The sequence below is a fragment of the Hyperolius riggenbachi genome, chromosome 4, assembly GCF_040937935.1.
Source record: "Hyperolius riggenbachi isolate aHypRig1 chromosome 4, aHypRig1.pri, whole genome shotgun sequence".
Taxonomy (NCBI): Eukaryota; Metazoa; Chordata; class Amphibia; order Anura; family Hyperoliidae; genus Hyperolius; species Hyperolius riggenbachi.
The window spans coordinates 309,560,710-309,577,540 of NC_090649.1; the positions used below are offsets into that span (position 1 = coordinate 309,560,710).

General features: G+C 45.0%; 1 protein-coding gene across 1 annotated transcript in view; it reads right to left on the bottom strand.

Annotated features, from left to right (window-relative positions):
- Window positions 1–4,925, bottom strand: part of LOC137504793 (uncharacterized) — a 51,966-nt gene extending 47,041 nt beyond the window's left edge. The window contains exons 1-2 of the mRNA XM_068233384.1: window positions 4,880–4,925; window positions 3,496–3,628 (exon numbers count right to left, since the gene is read on the bottom strand). Coding sequence (XP_068089485.1) covers window positions 3,496–3,628; window positions 4,880–4,925 — 179 coding nt within the window. The remainder of the gene's footprint in view (window positions 1–3,495; window positions 3,629–4,879) is intronic.
- Window positions 4,926–16,831: the final 11,906 nt, after the last annotated feature.

The following is a 16,831-nucleotide window of genomic DNA, read 5'->3' on the forward strand; positions in this document are numbered from 1 at the left end:
ATCAGCGCACAGGACGTGCGCTGACACTGCGGAAATCCTCCACAAGCGTATAATTTGAGGGAACCCAGCAAAAGGTGCAACGCACCTGTAGAGGGAAATTCCTGTCGGCAGATGGAGCTGTGGAGTGCAGAGGAACAGATCCTCTGCCCTGCCACAGACGCCAGACAGGAATTGTACGAAAGGAAAAAACGCAGGGCAAGATAGCCCTGAAAGAGAGAGAGAGCAAAGCGACAGAGGGTATGCGTGTCCACCAATCTAGTCGCCACCCTGCGACGATGAACACACAACCATGAAGATCAGGTGAGAAGACAATCGCAGGAGATGGCGATTGCTAACAGCGACACAAGACAGAATAAGCACAGAGGAGGAATGTATGTGTGTGCACCAATCTAGTCGCCAACCTGCGACGGTGGATACACAACAGAGGAAACCGAGTAAGAACGCAATCGCCTGAGAAGCGATTGCGAATGAGAATGAGCAAAGGGACATATTGTATGTGTGTGCACCAATCTAGTTGCCAACCTGCGACGGTGCATACACAACAGCAGATATGAAGTAGGAACGCAATCGCGAGAGAGGCGATTGCCAGAGGTGACACAAGGCTACAGCAAGGCAGAGCACGAGAGTAGCAAAGGCACAGCAAATCATACAATGAAAAGATAAGGAAAATAATAAACGCTAACTAAACGCGAACACCGCACTCATTCGCAACAGCGAACGCGTTTTCTGCGCGGTCTCCGCGTGTTAAGCACAACAGAGACAAGCACGCCTAACTAACCACCGACAGACAAACATGAAACAGAGGCTTGTTTAACGGTTACCTCACCGAGCCTCCAGCAAGCGTTCGTAGCAGACAAGACAGGTACACAAAAACAGGGATAAGTGCGAGATACAATCCACTGCTCTTTCCGCCAGAGCGAGTGCGGCCCAAGTAAGGCAACAGAGCTAGCAGGATCCACTGCTCTTACCGTCAGAGCAAGTGCGATCCAAGTATAGCAAGGGAGTTGCAGACCAGAAGGATCCACAGCCGCTACTGCTAGAGGCTAGTGTGATCCAAGCACGACAGACAGACAGAACAGAAGGGCCTACCAGTAACAACCGCTGTTCTGGTTAGCACCCCACAGACAGACAGAACAGGCAATACAAATAATACCAGCCTGACTGCTCTAGCAAGGATGACTAGTGCAGTCCCAGGAATTACTCTAAGCAATTCTTCAAACAATAAGCATGGCTGACACTCCAGGAGTGTTTCACAGGACAAACCCTTATGACCCGCGACTTACTGTGGAATCACATGGTATATATAGAGCAAGCCTACAAAGGATGTGGCTAGGCAATTTGCATGATAAACGTATGCAAATTCCTCAGCAGCAGCAAGCTGCAAAACTGACAAAAGGTCTCTCTTCCAGAGACCTGCAGAATGCAGACCTGAACAGTGGTCAAAAATCTGCCTGCCTGCGCAGGCAGCTGAGCGGATCATTACAGTCTTCAGGTAATTTGAGAGTTGTTTTGAGACCCTCATGTTGCTACTCAGAGAAATTTAAAAGAGGAGGGAAACTTACAATTGAACCCCTTAAATACTCTTTCTTATAATTGGATTCAACTGTGTATGTAGGTCAGGGGTCACTGAGCTTACCAAGCCAATTTGAGTTCCAATAATTATTTCTAAAGGTTTTAGAATCAATAAAATGACAACAGTGCTCAAATTTATGCACATGCCTAATTTTATTTAAACAATTATTGCACACTTTCTGTAAATGCAATAAACTTCATTTCACTTCTCAAATATCACTGTGTGCGTCTCCTATAGGATATATTTAACGGACATTTTTTTATCGTAACAACCAACGATTTATACAGGAAAATCATGACGATTAACAATGTTATCCAAACTTTCTCTTTCCACTGTATGAGGGAATTCATTAATATAAACCAATGAAAGCTTTTAAAGCATTTAAAGTGCTTACAGGTGCTTTCATCTTTTTTAAAATGGGTGTTTTAAGGGTGTTCAAGCAAAGAGTAATACTGGAATGAAAGGGACTCAATAAAAATGTCCTCACTTAAGCCTCATACACACGAGGCACCGTTGTAGCTGTTGCTAGCACACAGGAGACGTGTGTGCAACAGCTCGCCGAAGGTTCCACCCCCCGCCGGAAGGTCCGTTATCAGTGTGTGGGTAGCTGTCGCTAGTCCGCATACACACGCAGAACGCGTGGCGGACCAGCGACAGTTGCAGAGACAGAAGTTGCCGGCGATTGAACTTTTCAATCGCACGGCAACTGCTTTCTCCGGCGACAGTTCGGAGTGCGCGACTCATACACACGGGGCAACTGTCGCCCAGACATGCGCGTGCCACGTGTTTGTGGTGACAGTTGCAGAGACAGAAGTTGCCGGCGATTGAACTTTTCAATCGCACGGCAACTGCTTTCTCCGGCGACAGTTCAGAGTGCGCGACTCATACACACGGGGCAACTGTCACCCAGACATGCGCGTGCCACGTGTTTGTGGTGACAGTTGTGCCCCGTGTGTATGAGCCTTTACATTTTGGAACCGGATGCCAGTGGTCAGGTAATTTGGTAACGATGAGTCTCCATATATCAGATAACTGAATTTTCAATGGTAAGTTCAGATCTCCTATGTGGCTGTGCTGAATGAAAAGTGAATAGCAGTTCCTACATGGGAAGTGCCAGTATGTCCAGTATACACATTTTAATGCAACTTCCTGGAAGCCAGATCCTATTTCTACAGAGTATGAGGAATCGTCTAGCTTGGAGTACAACTAGAAGCAGAGGGAAAGACCAGTCTGTTAGGTCAGTAAACCTTATCCACTGTTTTTGTTTCCCCAAGATAGGAGATTCTGCCTAATATTATTATTATTTAGTATTTATATAGATCTGACATCTTTCTCAGTGCTGTAAAGAGTACATTATCTTGTCATGCCACAGAGAGAATGATGTTGGATAAGCAGCAACTCAAGTAGTAACTACTTGAAACACTATGCCGGTGCCTTGCCTCAACTGGATTGCTCATACAGCTAGTGACCCATCAAACATGAAAGAAGAGACGGCACTCCACTGGCTGCAATCAAAGTGCTGTGTATTACCGAACAAGAACACTACATGTTACGAAGGAACACCCTCCTTCATCAGGTGTAAAACAGCCTTTTTTTTACATTATCTTGTCACTTAACTGTCCCTCAGATGGGCTCACAGTCTAATCCCCACCATAGTCATATGTCTATATATGTATTGTGTAGTGTATGTAGGCCCAATTTAGAAGCAAACCAAATAACTCGTCCTTATGTTTTTGGGATATAAGAGGAGGAGGAAACCCACACAGACATGGTGAGAACATACAAACTCCATGCAGATAATGCCCTGGCTGATAGTCGAACTGGGGACCCAGCCTAACCACTATGCCACCGTGCTGCTCTGCATAGATACCAGAAGACTATTAATACAAAAGTTGAAACGTTTGTATAAAAGTGGTACTTACATCTTGTACTGTACTTCATAATGGCAAAAGGGTTGGATATCACATGATGTTTTCCAGTGCAATGTAGCATGAGAATCTGAAGAATTAAAATGTACATTCCAAATCTGGACAGTTGCACACACAGCTGAGATATCTAAAGCAAGAGGGAACAGGACTTAGGTTTCAAAAGAACACATATAAATACAATGTAGCAAAATAAGAGTTGTAGTTGAAAATAATACAAAGACAACATGCCACATGTTGAAGCTGAGAACTTTCTATAGTGGTTTGAAAATTTAAGCGCAGTTTGAATTTGATGCTGCAACAGATGTAAAAAGATTGGACAGGCACAGCAATAAACTGGAATATGTATGCAATGATAAAAAATACTTGGTGGAACATCTCAGAAATACTTAATTGGCAACAGATCACATGGTTAGGTTATCTACTGGGTGGCATATATTTATGTATATGCCAATCAGTAGATAATCCTAAAAATAATCCTAACATTTGTATAATAATCCTAACATTTGTATAGAGCCTGGTTTCCTGTGTCAGAGGCATCGTCCTTAACTAGTACACTATCCAACCACTGCAATGATTTCTATAGAAATAAAAGCACTTTTCTGTCAATCTGCTAATAATTGCCATATTCATAAAAAGGGTTGACCAGCTTCTCCCTAATGTCACTATTTTCTCCCTTCACACATTACTCTCCCCTTCAGCATAGTATGTAAGCATGCTGGGAATAGCTGCAGAGTTTCTGCCTCCACCTTTGTTAGAAAGCAGGAATGCTGTTACTATTTCTTCTCATTATGTATTTATACTTTTCCTTCCTTCTCTGTAGGCAGGTAGTGCCAGAATGGCTAAGCTCAAGAGGGTGATGCTTTGCTGCCTGAATAACATCAGGCCATATGATTCTTGACATCAAGAATCATATGGCCTGATCACATGACCCCCTAAAGCACCCTTCTTGAATGTTAAAGACATGTGACTCATCCCCATCTCTAGAACTCAGAAGAGGGAGGACATAACTATCGCCAAGTGCTGATGGTGATTTATCAGGGAATATGGAAAGCATGCAATATTAGTACAGTGGAGTCTCATTTATCCGGCATGGGCAGGGATAGCCTGATGTCTGCTTGCCAGTTGCTTGAGAGGTCAAGTGAGACTGCCGGATGCCTGGTACTCTACTGTAACTCATATTCACTCCCACAAAAAGTAAAAACACTCAACAACTTGAAGATTAGGGAGAGAATGAGGCGCTCCGACAGGAGATTCAAAGATGTTTTTGCTGGAATCCAGTGAGAAACCCTGTATCTAGTACACATCACAGCTGCTCAATAAGATAGGAATCTGAGGAATTCAGAAGCCAAAGAAAATTTGACTCTTCAGACCAGCTCACCTTTTTCCAATGTTCCATGGTCCAGGTCTGACCCGCACGTGCCCATTGTAGGTGCATTCAGCAGTGGACAATTGTCATGGACCTATTGACTGAACAGCAGCTACGCAGCCCCATGCGAAGCAAGCTGCGACACATTCTGTATTCTGACACCATTTCCTCATGGCTAGCATTACACAGGGTTTTTTTTGCAGAACTGTTCTGTGAGTTCAGACCAGACAGCCTTTGCTTCCCACAGGCATCAATAAATCCATTGCTGGTTCCTCAGTTGCTCATCCTTGGACCACTTTTTGTATGTGCCAACACCTGCATACCAGGAATCTCCCTCACAAGACCTGCTGTTTAAACTTTAGAGGATGCTCTGAACCAGTCATATAGATATCATAGTTAGGCCCTTCTCAAGTTCACTCAGATACCTACTCTTGCCTATTTTCCTGCTTCCAACACATCACCTTCAAGCACTGAGTGTTCACTCACTGCCTAATATATTCCACCCAAGGACAGCTGAAATAAGATTATATGTTATTCACTTCACCTGTCAGTAGTTTTAAAGCTGTATCTGATTGCTCTCTCAGTCTTATTTTGAACATGTGTATATCGCACAAACACACACACACAACTTTATACACTTGTATAGGTGCTAAACAAGATATCTAATTCTGTCACAATCCAAGTTACTCACAGAAACAGCTCAGCAGATAAGGTTTCAGGAGCAGATCCATCCTGCATCTATTGCTATTAGATGCTTTGCATGGCTATTTTACTTCTCTCTGTTAGCACAGGAAAATAACTTCTCTTTTTTAGTCAACAGGTAAAAGAGGAAGTAGGCTACTCCCATGGATTAACTTTTATGGCTCACCCCCCTTATTAATTAAACTGAACTTAATATGTTCATAAAAGACATATTTATGTCTGCTAAATGTGAATGATATTAAATAGATTTATTAAGCATTTCAGCACTACATTCTTAGATTAATACAGAGATCTGAAAGCGGTTTACAGACATCCACTGCTAGTTGACCAGTCTAAAAGCTTACAGTCATTTGTCATCCCACACCCCCTGTACTGCTGTCTTGTGCTGCTGCCTCCAGGACCAGACATATCACTAAGCACCGTAGGCTCATGCATGTAGGCACCCAAGACACAGATGCAACTGGCCTCAGAGTCCTGCTGGTCCTTCTGACTCACTAATTTTGGTCTGCAGTGCTAGCAGTCTTGCACAGGGCAGATCAGTTACAGATACTGTACACACAACATGCACTTTTTTTGTGCTGTGCTTTAAATTTAGAGAGAGGAAGCAACAAAAACTGTTCAGTTCTTTATCCGTAGCTACCTGCTACCCAAATAGTGTGTCTCAGCAGCATTACCTTGCAGAGGGGAAGTTATATCCTCCTGCATGATGTGTCTTTTCCAGCACAACTGGAGACAGTGTATACACAGCGTCAGCAACTTTGACAGTGCTACATTCCAGGATAGAGCCATTACAGCTGCTTCTCTGCCAGCTATTGAGTGGAGCCACTACTATTTAGTATTCACATAGCAGCTAGGTAAATTAAACTAGGGACTATCACAGGCTCCCTAGTGGCCTGACCGCTCAATGCCTTCCAATGTATTTCAACCCACAGACTGTCCAACTTCTTGGATGCAATCGATGTGCTGGAACCATTGGAATTTTGGTAGCAGAAAGGCTAAAAGGGAGCTTGCGAACTACAGTAACACAAATTACACACGATTTCAAAACTGCCACCACCTCTGTAGAAAGGACAGAGAAGCTACTCTAACTGATTCTCAGACCTGCGAATGAAAACGGTTAAAACACACTCTGTTTTATCTATCTGGCTATACGGACAGCAGTAGTGACTCTTCAGAAAGCTAGGATTCGTTCTGTGTGGCTGAATAGTAGGTATGCTGAGAAATAAGTGACTTTTAGAAGTCGTTTATTATAAATGCAATATAAATAATTAATTTATACAGAAAATTATTAAAATCAATGAATAAAGAGAAAAGTAACCCAGTGTAGAATAAAAAGGGAAAAAAATAAACAAATACTTAAGTTCAGATGAAATGTCCGTTTTGGGAACTCTGAGCACATGGAAAGTCTTTGTTCCGGGTCAAAGTATATCCAAGATGGCCGCTGGCTCAGTCCTCAGGCCAGCAGCAGCATTCGTGACGATGGTAATATGGAGGACTGTAGAGGAGTCCCCGTCGAGTACTTTTGAATGACCCAGATTTTTGGGTGGGTCTCAGGGTCAGCCCCTGGGCTGGACATGGTGCTGTTAACCTTTTGGGTGGAACGTTTACGTCCACAAAATATGACATTTTCATATTCCAGCTAAAGCTTCCCGCACACAAATAATCACAGATTCATAGTCCTCAGAATATGACAATTCTTATGATATCAAACTTGGTTAGTGTCACATGTTCTGGCACGAAGCAGCTGAATACCTCGGTGGCTGGGTATGTCCGCGGCATAAATGTAATATTAAAATATTCAGCAGATCCGGACCAGCAGAATTATAGTGGGATGCAAAAGTTTGGACATCGTTGTAAATTGTCATGATTGATCATGATTTTCCTATATAAATCGTTGGTTGTTACGATAAAAAATGTCAGTTAAATATATCATATAGGAGACACACGCAGTGATATTTGAGAAGTGAAATTAAGTTTATTGGATTTACAGAAAGTGCACAATTATTGTTTAAACAAAATTAGGCAGGTGCATAAATTTGGGCACCACAAAAAAAGAAATGAACTCAATATTTAGTAAATCCTTCACCATGTACTGTATACATCTATCCTCCCCTGTAATCACCCACTGATCACCTGTCAATCACCCATCAATCACCCCCTGTCACTGCCACCCTTCAGACCCTAACCTGCCCCTTGCGGGCACCTGATCACGCACCCACACCCTCAGAGCGCCCGCAGACCCGCCCTCAGATCACCTCCCAAATGCATTGTTTACATCTGTTCTCCCCTCTAATCACCCATCAATCACCCCCTGTCGCTGCTACCCATCAGATCAGACCCTAATCTGCCCCTTGCGGGCACCCAATTACCCGCCCACACCCGCCGATCGCCCTCAGACCACCCCCCCCCTGATCACCTCACCAGTGCATTGCTTGCATCTATTCTCCCCTCTAATCACACCTGATCACCTATCAATCACCCCGTCACCACCTGTCACTGCTACCCATCAGATCAGACCCTAATCTGCCCTTGCGGGCACCCAAACATTCGCCCACACCCTCAGATTGCCCTCAGACCCCCCCCCCCCCTTTATCACCTCCCCAGTGCGTTATTTACATCTGTTCTCCCCTCTAATCACCCCCTGTCACTGCTACCCATCATACCCATCAGATCAGACCCTCATCTGCCCCTTGCGGGCACCCAATCACCATCCCACACCCTCAGAACCCCCCCCCCCCCATCACCTCGCCAGTGCATTGCTTGCATCTATTCTCCTCTTTAATCACACCCTGATCACCTATCAATCACCCCGTCACCCCCTGTCACCACCTGTCACCGCTACCCATAAGATCAGACCCTAATCTGCCCCTTGCAGGCACCCATACACTCGCCCACACCCTCAGATTGCCCTCAGACCCCCCTTTATCGCCTCCCCAGTGTATTATTTACATCTGTTCTCCCCTCTAATCACCCTGTCACCACCTGTCACTGCTACCCATCAGTCAGACCCTTATCTGCCCCTTACGGGCACCCAATCCCCCGCCCACACCCTCAGATCCCCCCTGATCACCTTGCCAGTGCTTGCATCTATTCTCCCCTCTAATCACACCCTGATCACCTATCAATCACCCTGTTTCACCACCGGTCACTGCTACCCATCAGATCAGACCCTAATCTGCCCCTTGCAGGCACCCAAACACCCGCCCACACCCTCAGATTGCCCTCAGACCCCTCCTGATCACCTCCCCAGTGCATTATTTACATCTGTTCTCCCCTCTAATCACCCACTGATCACCCATCAATCACCCCCTGTCACTGCTACCCATCAGATCAGACCCTAATCTGCCCCTTGCGGGCACCCAATTACCCGCGCCCACAACCCTCAGACCCCCCCGATCACCTCCCCATTGCATTGCTTGCATCTATTTTCCCCTCTAATCACACCCTGAGACACCCATCAATCACCTCCTGTCACCCCCTAGCACACCTACCCATCAGATCAGGCCCTAATTTGCCCCGTGTGGGCTCCTGATCACTAGGCCAAACCCTCAGATCCTCCTCAAACCCCCTTCCGATCACTTCCCCAGTGCATTGATTGCATCTATTCTCCCCTCTAATCACCCCCTGAGACACCCACCAATCACCTCCTGTCACCCCCTAGCACTCCTATCCATCAGATCAGATCCTAATCTGCTTCTGATCACCCGACCAAACCCTCACCCGCCCCACCGCAGTGACAGAATTTTTTTCTTTCTGATCACTGCTGGTCTCTATGATTTAATTGTGACTGAGACCAACCGTTATGCCACACAATACGCAACCGCCAATCCAAGAAGCTAGCATGCCCAGCCTTTTCGGTGGAACCACTCCAAGTTTCCGAACGTAACATTTTTTGGGGTCTTCTCCTTAACATGGGTCTAGTCAAAAAGAATGTATTGCGGTCTTATTGGTCTACGCACCCAATACATCACATGCCCATGTTCTCTACTGCCATGTCCAGGTCACGATTTGAGAACATCCTGCGCTTCCTGCACTTCAGTGCCAATACAACCTGTCATCTAAGAGGCCACCCTGCTCATGACCGGTTCCAAAAAATTCGGCCCCTCAGACCACCTGTCATCAAAATTTGCAGATGCTTATACCCCTGAACAGTCATTATGAGGCATTTGGTTTCTAGACTACTCCTCGCGGGTTTTGGGCCCCTAAAATGCCAGGGCAGTATAGACACCCCACAAGTGACCCCATTTTAGAAAGAAGACACCCCAAGGTATTCCGTTAGGTGTATGATGAGTTTATAGAAGATTTTATTTTTTTGTCACAAGTTACTCGTCCAGATAGGCTGAACTGGTTAAACAAGCAAAGCAAAAATCATATACTTCATGTATTTCCAATACTGGTTGAATGGCTCCTGAATGTCTGCGAGAGACCAGATCCTGACCCTAGGTAGGCCCTCTGGTGTGTTTATCTTGTCCATAAAGGAAGCAGACTTCCCTGGGGGATAAATTAATCCCATGAAAAGAAGCTCTGCTTGCAGCGGAGATGGACATATTTCACAGGACTTTGTACCCCTATACTCATTTTTCCTGGGGAGGGGGGCAGGCATCTGGAGGTCCCCTTCTGAAAAGGGACTCCCAGATGCCAACATGAACCCCCCCCCCAGGGAGTCATTGCCCCCACCTCCTCCTGGGGCACCGGAGGTGGGGAAGAGCCCCTTGTCCATGGATTAGACAAGGGCTCCGGGGGAGAGGGGAAGGCTTGGCTCTCCCTTGGAGCCCCCCATACCATCGACCATGCAGGCTGGTATAGCTCAGGGTGTGAAGCCCCAGTCGGCCGGGGCTCTGCATTCTGGCTATCCCAGCCTGCATGGGGGACAAGGGGCTACAGAGGCTCGGGAAGAGGGGACCCCACATCATTTTTTGGGAGGAAATTTCCCACTATCAGCACAAAAAAAAAATATATTTTTTTTAAATATTGGTTCCCACTATCTTTTTAACATATCCTGCAAATTTGGTGTTGCTAGGATGTAAGGGGCCTTTCATATTAGCTGGTAAAGTTAGAGGGAATTGTTTCACTAAGAAAGTCATTTGCCACATTTAAATGTATACTTTTTCCTTTGAAATTTTAAAATCAATTTTCTCAACAACTATAAGGTCTTTTTGAAAAATGTTTTCCTCTTGTTCCCACTGTTCTTCATCTGACAAATTTGGTGTTCCTACCATGTAAGGGGGCTCTGCTAAAGTCGGAGGGTTTTGGCGGCATTTTAATCACGGATACTTTTTTGTTTGAAATTTTAAAATAGATTTTCTCAAAAACAAAGTTCTTTTTGAAAAAATTTTTAAGTTGTCGCCATATCTCATCTTTATAATTCATGCAATTTTGGTGATTGTAGCATGTATGGGGACTTTGCCATTAGCTAAATCGCTTTTCCGTGATCACGGCCGTGAATTTCCGTGATTGCCTCATTCACAGGAAAAATCTGGGTCGAATTCGTGAGTTCTCTTTCAAATCCGGAAATGAAGCACGCCATTTCCTGATTTTTTTTCAACCACGGCCGAGTAGTCGAATCTGTGATTGGGGGGTATCCGAGCATCACTGAATTTAGGTACTCTTTTGAAGGGGATACATTCAAAGATTTACTGGGCAGGCGCACAGTGTTTGAATTATACTGCTGCTAGGTTCTTGTGCATTTGTCTCCACCCACGTCTTTCAGGAATTGAGCAATGCCCCTGGTGTGAACTGGAAGTCTGGCAGGTGTTGCACCTCAGGAAAGTCTCAGGCCCTGCAGCCTAGTAATACAAAATGAAAAATGGCATTCAGAACCACAATATAGGACTAAAAATGGTGCTATTCAGTCTCCCAATGTGCTATGATGTCTGCTCTGCACCAATGGGGTTTCCAGGCTGAGGATGGTTTTTGTATATTAGCATAGCAATGATGTCCAGCAATACTGAAGAACTAACCTTAAAGGAAAAGTGTAGTGAGAGGTATATCATGGAGGCTGCCATATTGATTTCCTTTTAAGCAATACCAGTTGCCTGGCAGACCTGCTGAGCTGTTTGCCTGCAGTAGTGTGAATCACACCAGAATCATGCATGCAGCTAATTTTGTCAGATCTGAAAAAATGGCAGAAACACCTAATCTGCTGCACGCTTATTCAGGGTCTAGGGCTAAAAGTATTGGAGGCAAAGGATCTGCAGGTTAGCCAGGCCGCTAGTATTACTTAAAAGGAAATCAATATGGCAGCCTCCATATACCTCTTACTACAGATCTCCTTTAACCACTTGAGGACCTAGGGCTTTCTACCCCTTAAGGACCGGCCACTTTTTTTCCATTCAGACCACTGCAGCTTTCACGGTTTATTGCTCGCTCATACAACCTACCACCTAAATGAATTTTGGCTCCTTTTCTTGTCACTAATAAAGCTTTCTTTTGATGCTATTTGATTGCTCCTGCGATTTTTACTTTTTATTATATTCATCAAAAAAGACATGAATTTTGGCAAAAAAATGATTTTTTTAACTTTCTGTGCTGACATTTTTCAAATAAAGTAAAATTTCTGTATACATGCAGCGCGAAAAATGTGGACAAACATGTTTTTGATAAAAAAAAACCCATTCAGTGTATATTTATTGGTTTGGGTAAAAGTTATAGCGTTTACAAACTATGGTGCCAAAAGTGAATTTTCCCATTTTCAAGCATCTCTGACTTTTCTGACCCCCTGTCATGTTTCATGAGGGGCTAGAATTCCAGGATAGTATAAATACCCCCCAAATGACCCCATTTTGGAAAGAAGACATCCCAAAGTATTCACTGAGAGGCATAGTGAGTTCATAGAAGATATTATTTTTTGTCACAAGTAAGCGGAAAATGACACTTTGTGAGAAAAAAAAAAAAAAAAAAAAGTTTCCATTTCTTCTAACTTGCGACAAAAAAAAATGAAATCTGCCACGGACTCACCATGCCCCTCTCTGAATACCTTGAAGGGTCTACTTTCCAAAATGGGATCATTTGTGGGGTGTGTTTACTGTCCTGACATTTTGGGGGGTGCTAAATTGTAAGCACCCCTGTAAAGCCTAAAGGTGCTCATTGGACTTTGGACCCCTTAGCGCAGTTAGGCTGCAAAAAAGTGCCACACATGTGGTATTGCCGTACTCAGGAGAAGTAGTATAATGTGTTTTGGGGTGTATTTTTACACATACCCATGCTGGGTGGGAGAAATATCTCTGTAAATGACAATTTGTTAATTTTTTTTACACACAATTGTCCATTTACAGAGATATTTCTCCCACTCAGCATGGGTATGTGTAAAAATACACCACAAAACACATTATACTACTTCTCCTGAGTACGGCGATACCACATGTGTGGCACTTTTTTGCACCCTAACTGCGCTAAAGGGCCCAAAGTCCAATGAGTACCTTTAGGATTTCACAGGTCATTTTGAGAAATTTCGTTTCAAGACTACTCCTCACGGTTTAGGGCCCCTAAAATGCCAGGGCAGTATAGGAACCCCACAAATGACCCCATTTTAGAAAGAAGACACCCCAAGGTATTCCGTTAGTAGTATGGCGAGTTCATAGAAGATTTTATTTTTTGTCACAAGTTAGCGGAAAATGACACTTTGTGAAAAAACACAATTAAAATCAATTTCCGCTAACTTTTGACAAAAAATAAAATCTTCTATGAACTCACCATACTCCTAACGGAATACCTTGGGGTGTCTTCTTTCTAAAATGGGGTCATTTGTGGGGTTCCTATACTGCCCTGGCATTTTAGGGGCCCTAAACCGTGAGGAGTAGTCTTGAAACGAAATTTTTCAAAATGACCTGTGAAATCCTAAAGGTACTCATTGGACTTTGGGCCCTTTAGCGCAGTTAGGGTGCAAAAAAGTGCCACACATGTGGTATCGCCATACTCGGGAGAAGTAGTACAATGTGTTTTGGGGTGTATTTTTACACATACCCATGCTGGGTGGGAGAAATACCTCTGTAAATGGACAATTGTGTGTAAAAAAATCAAAAGATTGTCATTTACAGAGGTATTTCTCCCACCCAGCATGGGTATGTGTAAAAATACACCCCAAAACACATTGTACTACTTCTCCCGAGTACGGCGATACCACATGTGTGGCACTTTTTTGCACCCTAACTGCACTAAGGGGCCCAAAGTCCAATGAGTACCTTTAGGATTTCACAGGTCATTTTTGTTTCAAGACTACTCCTCACGGTTTAGGGCCCCTAAAATGCCAGGGCAGTATAGGAACCCCACTAATGACCCCATTTTAGAAAGAAGACACCCCAAGGTATTCCGTTAGGAGTATGGTGAGTTCATAGAAGTTTTTATTTTTTTGTCACAAGTTAGCGGAAATTGATTTTAATAGTTTTTTTTCACAAAGTGTCATTTTCCGCTAACTTGTGACAAAAAATAAAATCTTCTATGAACTCACCATACTCCGTACGGAATACCTTTGGGTGTCTTCTTTCTAGAATGGGGTCATTTGTGGGGTTCCTATACTGCCCTGGCATTTTAGGGGCCCTAAACCGTGAGGAGTAGTCTTGAAACCAAATGTCGCAAAATGACCTGTGAAATCCTAAAGGTACTCATTGGACTTTGGGCCCCTTAGCGTACTTAGGGTGTAAAAAAGTGCCACACATGTGGTACCGCTGTACTCAGGAGAAGTAGTATAATGCGTTTTGGGGTGTATTTTTACACATACCCATGCTAAGTGGGAGAAATATCTCTGTAAATGACAATTGTTTGATTTTTTTACACACAATTGTCCATTTACATAGAAATTTCTCCCACCCAGCATGGGTATGTGTAAAAATACACCCCAAAACACATTATACTACTTTTCCTGAGTACGGCGGTACCACATGTGTGACACTTTTTTGCAGCCTAGGTGCGCTAAGGGGCCCAACGTCCTATTCACAGGTCATTTTGAAGCATTTGTTTTCTAGACTACTCCTCGCGGTTTAGGGCCCCTAAAATGCCAGGGCAGTATAGGAACCCCACAAGTGACCCCATTTTAGAAAGAAGACACCCCAAGGTATTCCGTTAGGTGTATGGCGAGTTCATAGAAGATTTTATTTTTTGTCACAAGTTAGTGAAAAATGACACTTTGTGAAAAAAAACCAATAAAAATTAATTTCCGCTAACTTTTGACAAAAAATTAAATCTTCTATGAACTCGTCATACACCTAACATAATACCTTGGGGTGTCTTTTTTTTCTAAAATGGGGTCACTTGTGGGGTTCCTATACCGCCCTGGCATTTTACAGGCCCAAAACCGTGAGTAGTCTGGAAACCAAATGTCTCAAAATGACTGTTCAGGGGTATAAGCATCTGCAAATTTTGATGACAGGTGGTCTATGAGGGGGCGAATTTTGTGGAACCGGTCATAAGCAGGGTGGCCTTTTAGATGACAGGTTGTATTGGGCCTGATCTGATGGATAGGAGTGCTAGGGGGGTGACAGGAGGTGATTGATGGGTGTCTCAGGGGGTGGTTAGAGGGGAAAATAGATGCAATCCATGCACTGGGGAGGTGATCGGAAGGGGGTCTGAGGGTTTGGCCGAGTGATCAGGAGCCCACACGGGGCAAATTGGGGCCTGATCTGATGGGTAGGTGTGCTAGGGGGTGACAGGAGGTGATTGATGGGTGTCTCAAGGTGTGATTAGAGGGGGGAATGGATGCAAGCAATGCACTGGCGAGGTGATCAGGGCTGGGGTCTGAGGGCATTCTGAGGGTGTGGGCGGGTGATTGAGTGCCCTAGGGGCAGATAGGGGTCTAATCTGATAGGTAGCAGTGACAGGGGGTGATTGATGGGTAATTAGTGGGTGTTTAGGGTAGAGAATAGATGGAAACACTGCGCTTGGGTGGTGATCTGATGTCGGATCTGCGGGCGATCTATTGGTGTGGGTGGGTGATCAGTTTGCCCGCAAGGGGCAGGTTAGGGGCTGATTGATGGGTGGCAGTGACAGCGGGTGATTGATGGGTGGCAGTGACAGGGGGTGATTGATGGGTGGCAGTGACAGGGGGTGATTGATGGGTGATTGACAGGTAATCAGTGGGTTATTACAGGGGAGAACAGATGTAAATATTGCACTGGCGAATTGATAAGGGGGGGTCTGAGGGCAATCTGAGCGTGTAGGCGGTCGATTGGGTGCCCGCAAGGGGCAGATTAGGGTCTGATCTGATAGGTAACAGTGACAGGTGGTGATAGGGAGTGATTGATGGGTGATTGATGGGTAATTAGTGGGTGTTTAGAGGAGAGAATAGATGGAAACACTGCGCTTGGGTGGTGATCTGATGTCGGATCTGCGGGCGATCTATTGGTGTGGGTGGGTGATCAGATTGCCCGCAAGGGGCAGGTTAGGGGCTGATTGTTGGGTGGCAGTGACAGGGGGTGATTGATGGGTGATAGGTGATTGGCAGGTGATTGACAGGTGATCAGTGGGTTATTACAGGGAAGGACAGATGTAATTAATGCACTGGCGAATTGATAAGGGGGGGGGGGGGGGGGGGGGGTCTGAGGGCAATCTGAGCGTGTGGGCGGGTGATTGGGTGCCCGCAAGGGGCAGATTAGGGTCTGATCTGATAGGTAACAGTGACAGGTGGTGATAGGGGGTGATTGATGGGTAATTAGTGGGTGTTTAGAGAAGATAACAGATGTAAACGATACATTTGGGAGGTAATCTGACGGCGGGTTTGCGGGCGATCTAATGGTGTGGGTGGGTGATCAGATTGCCCGCAAGGGGCAGGTTAGGGGCTGATTGATGGGTGGCAGTGACAGGGGGTGACAGGGGGTGATTGATGGGTGATAGGTGATTGGCAGGTGATTGACAGGTGATCAGTGGGTTATTACAGGGAAGAACAGATGTAATTAATGCACTGGTGAATTGATAAGGGGGGGTCAGAGGGCAATCTGAGCGTGTGGGCGGGTGATTGGGTGCCCGCAAGGGGCAGATTAGGGTCTGATCTGATAGGTAAAAGTGACAAGTGGTGATAGGGGGTGATTGATGGGTGATTGATGGGTAATTAGTGGGTGTTTAGAGGAGAGAATAGATGTAAACAATGGATTTGGGAGGTGATCTGATGTCGGATCTGTGGGCGATCTATTGGTGTGGGGGGGTGATCAGATTGCCCGCAAGGGGCAGGTTAGGGGCTGATTGATGGGTGGCAGTGACAGGGGGTGATTGACGGGTGATTGACGGGTGATTGACAGGTGATTGACAGGTGATTGACAGGTGATCAGGGGGATA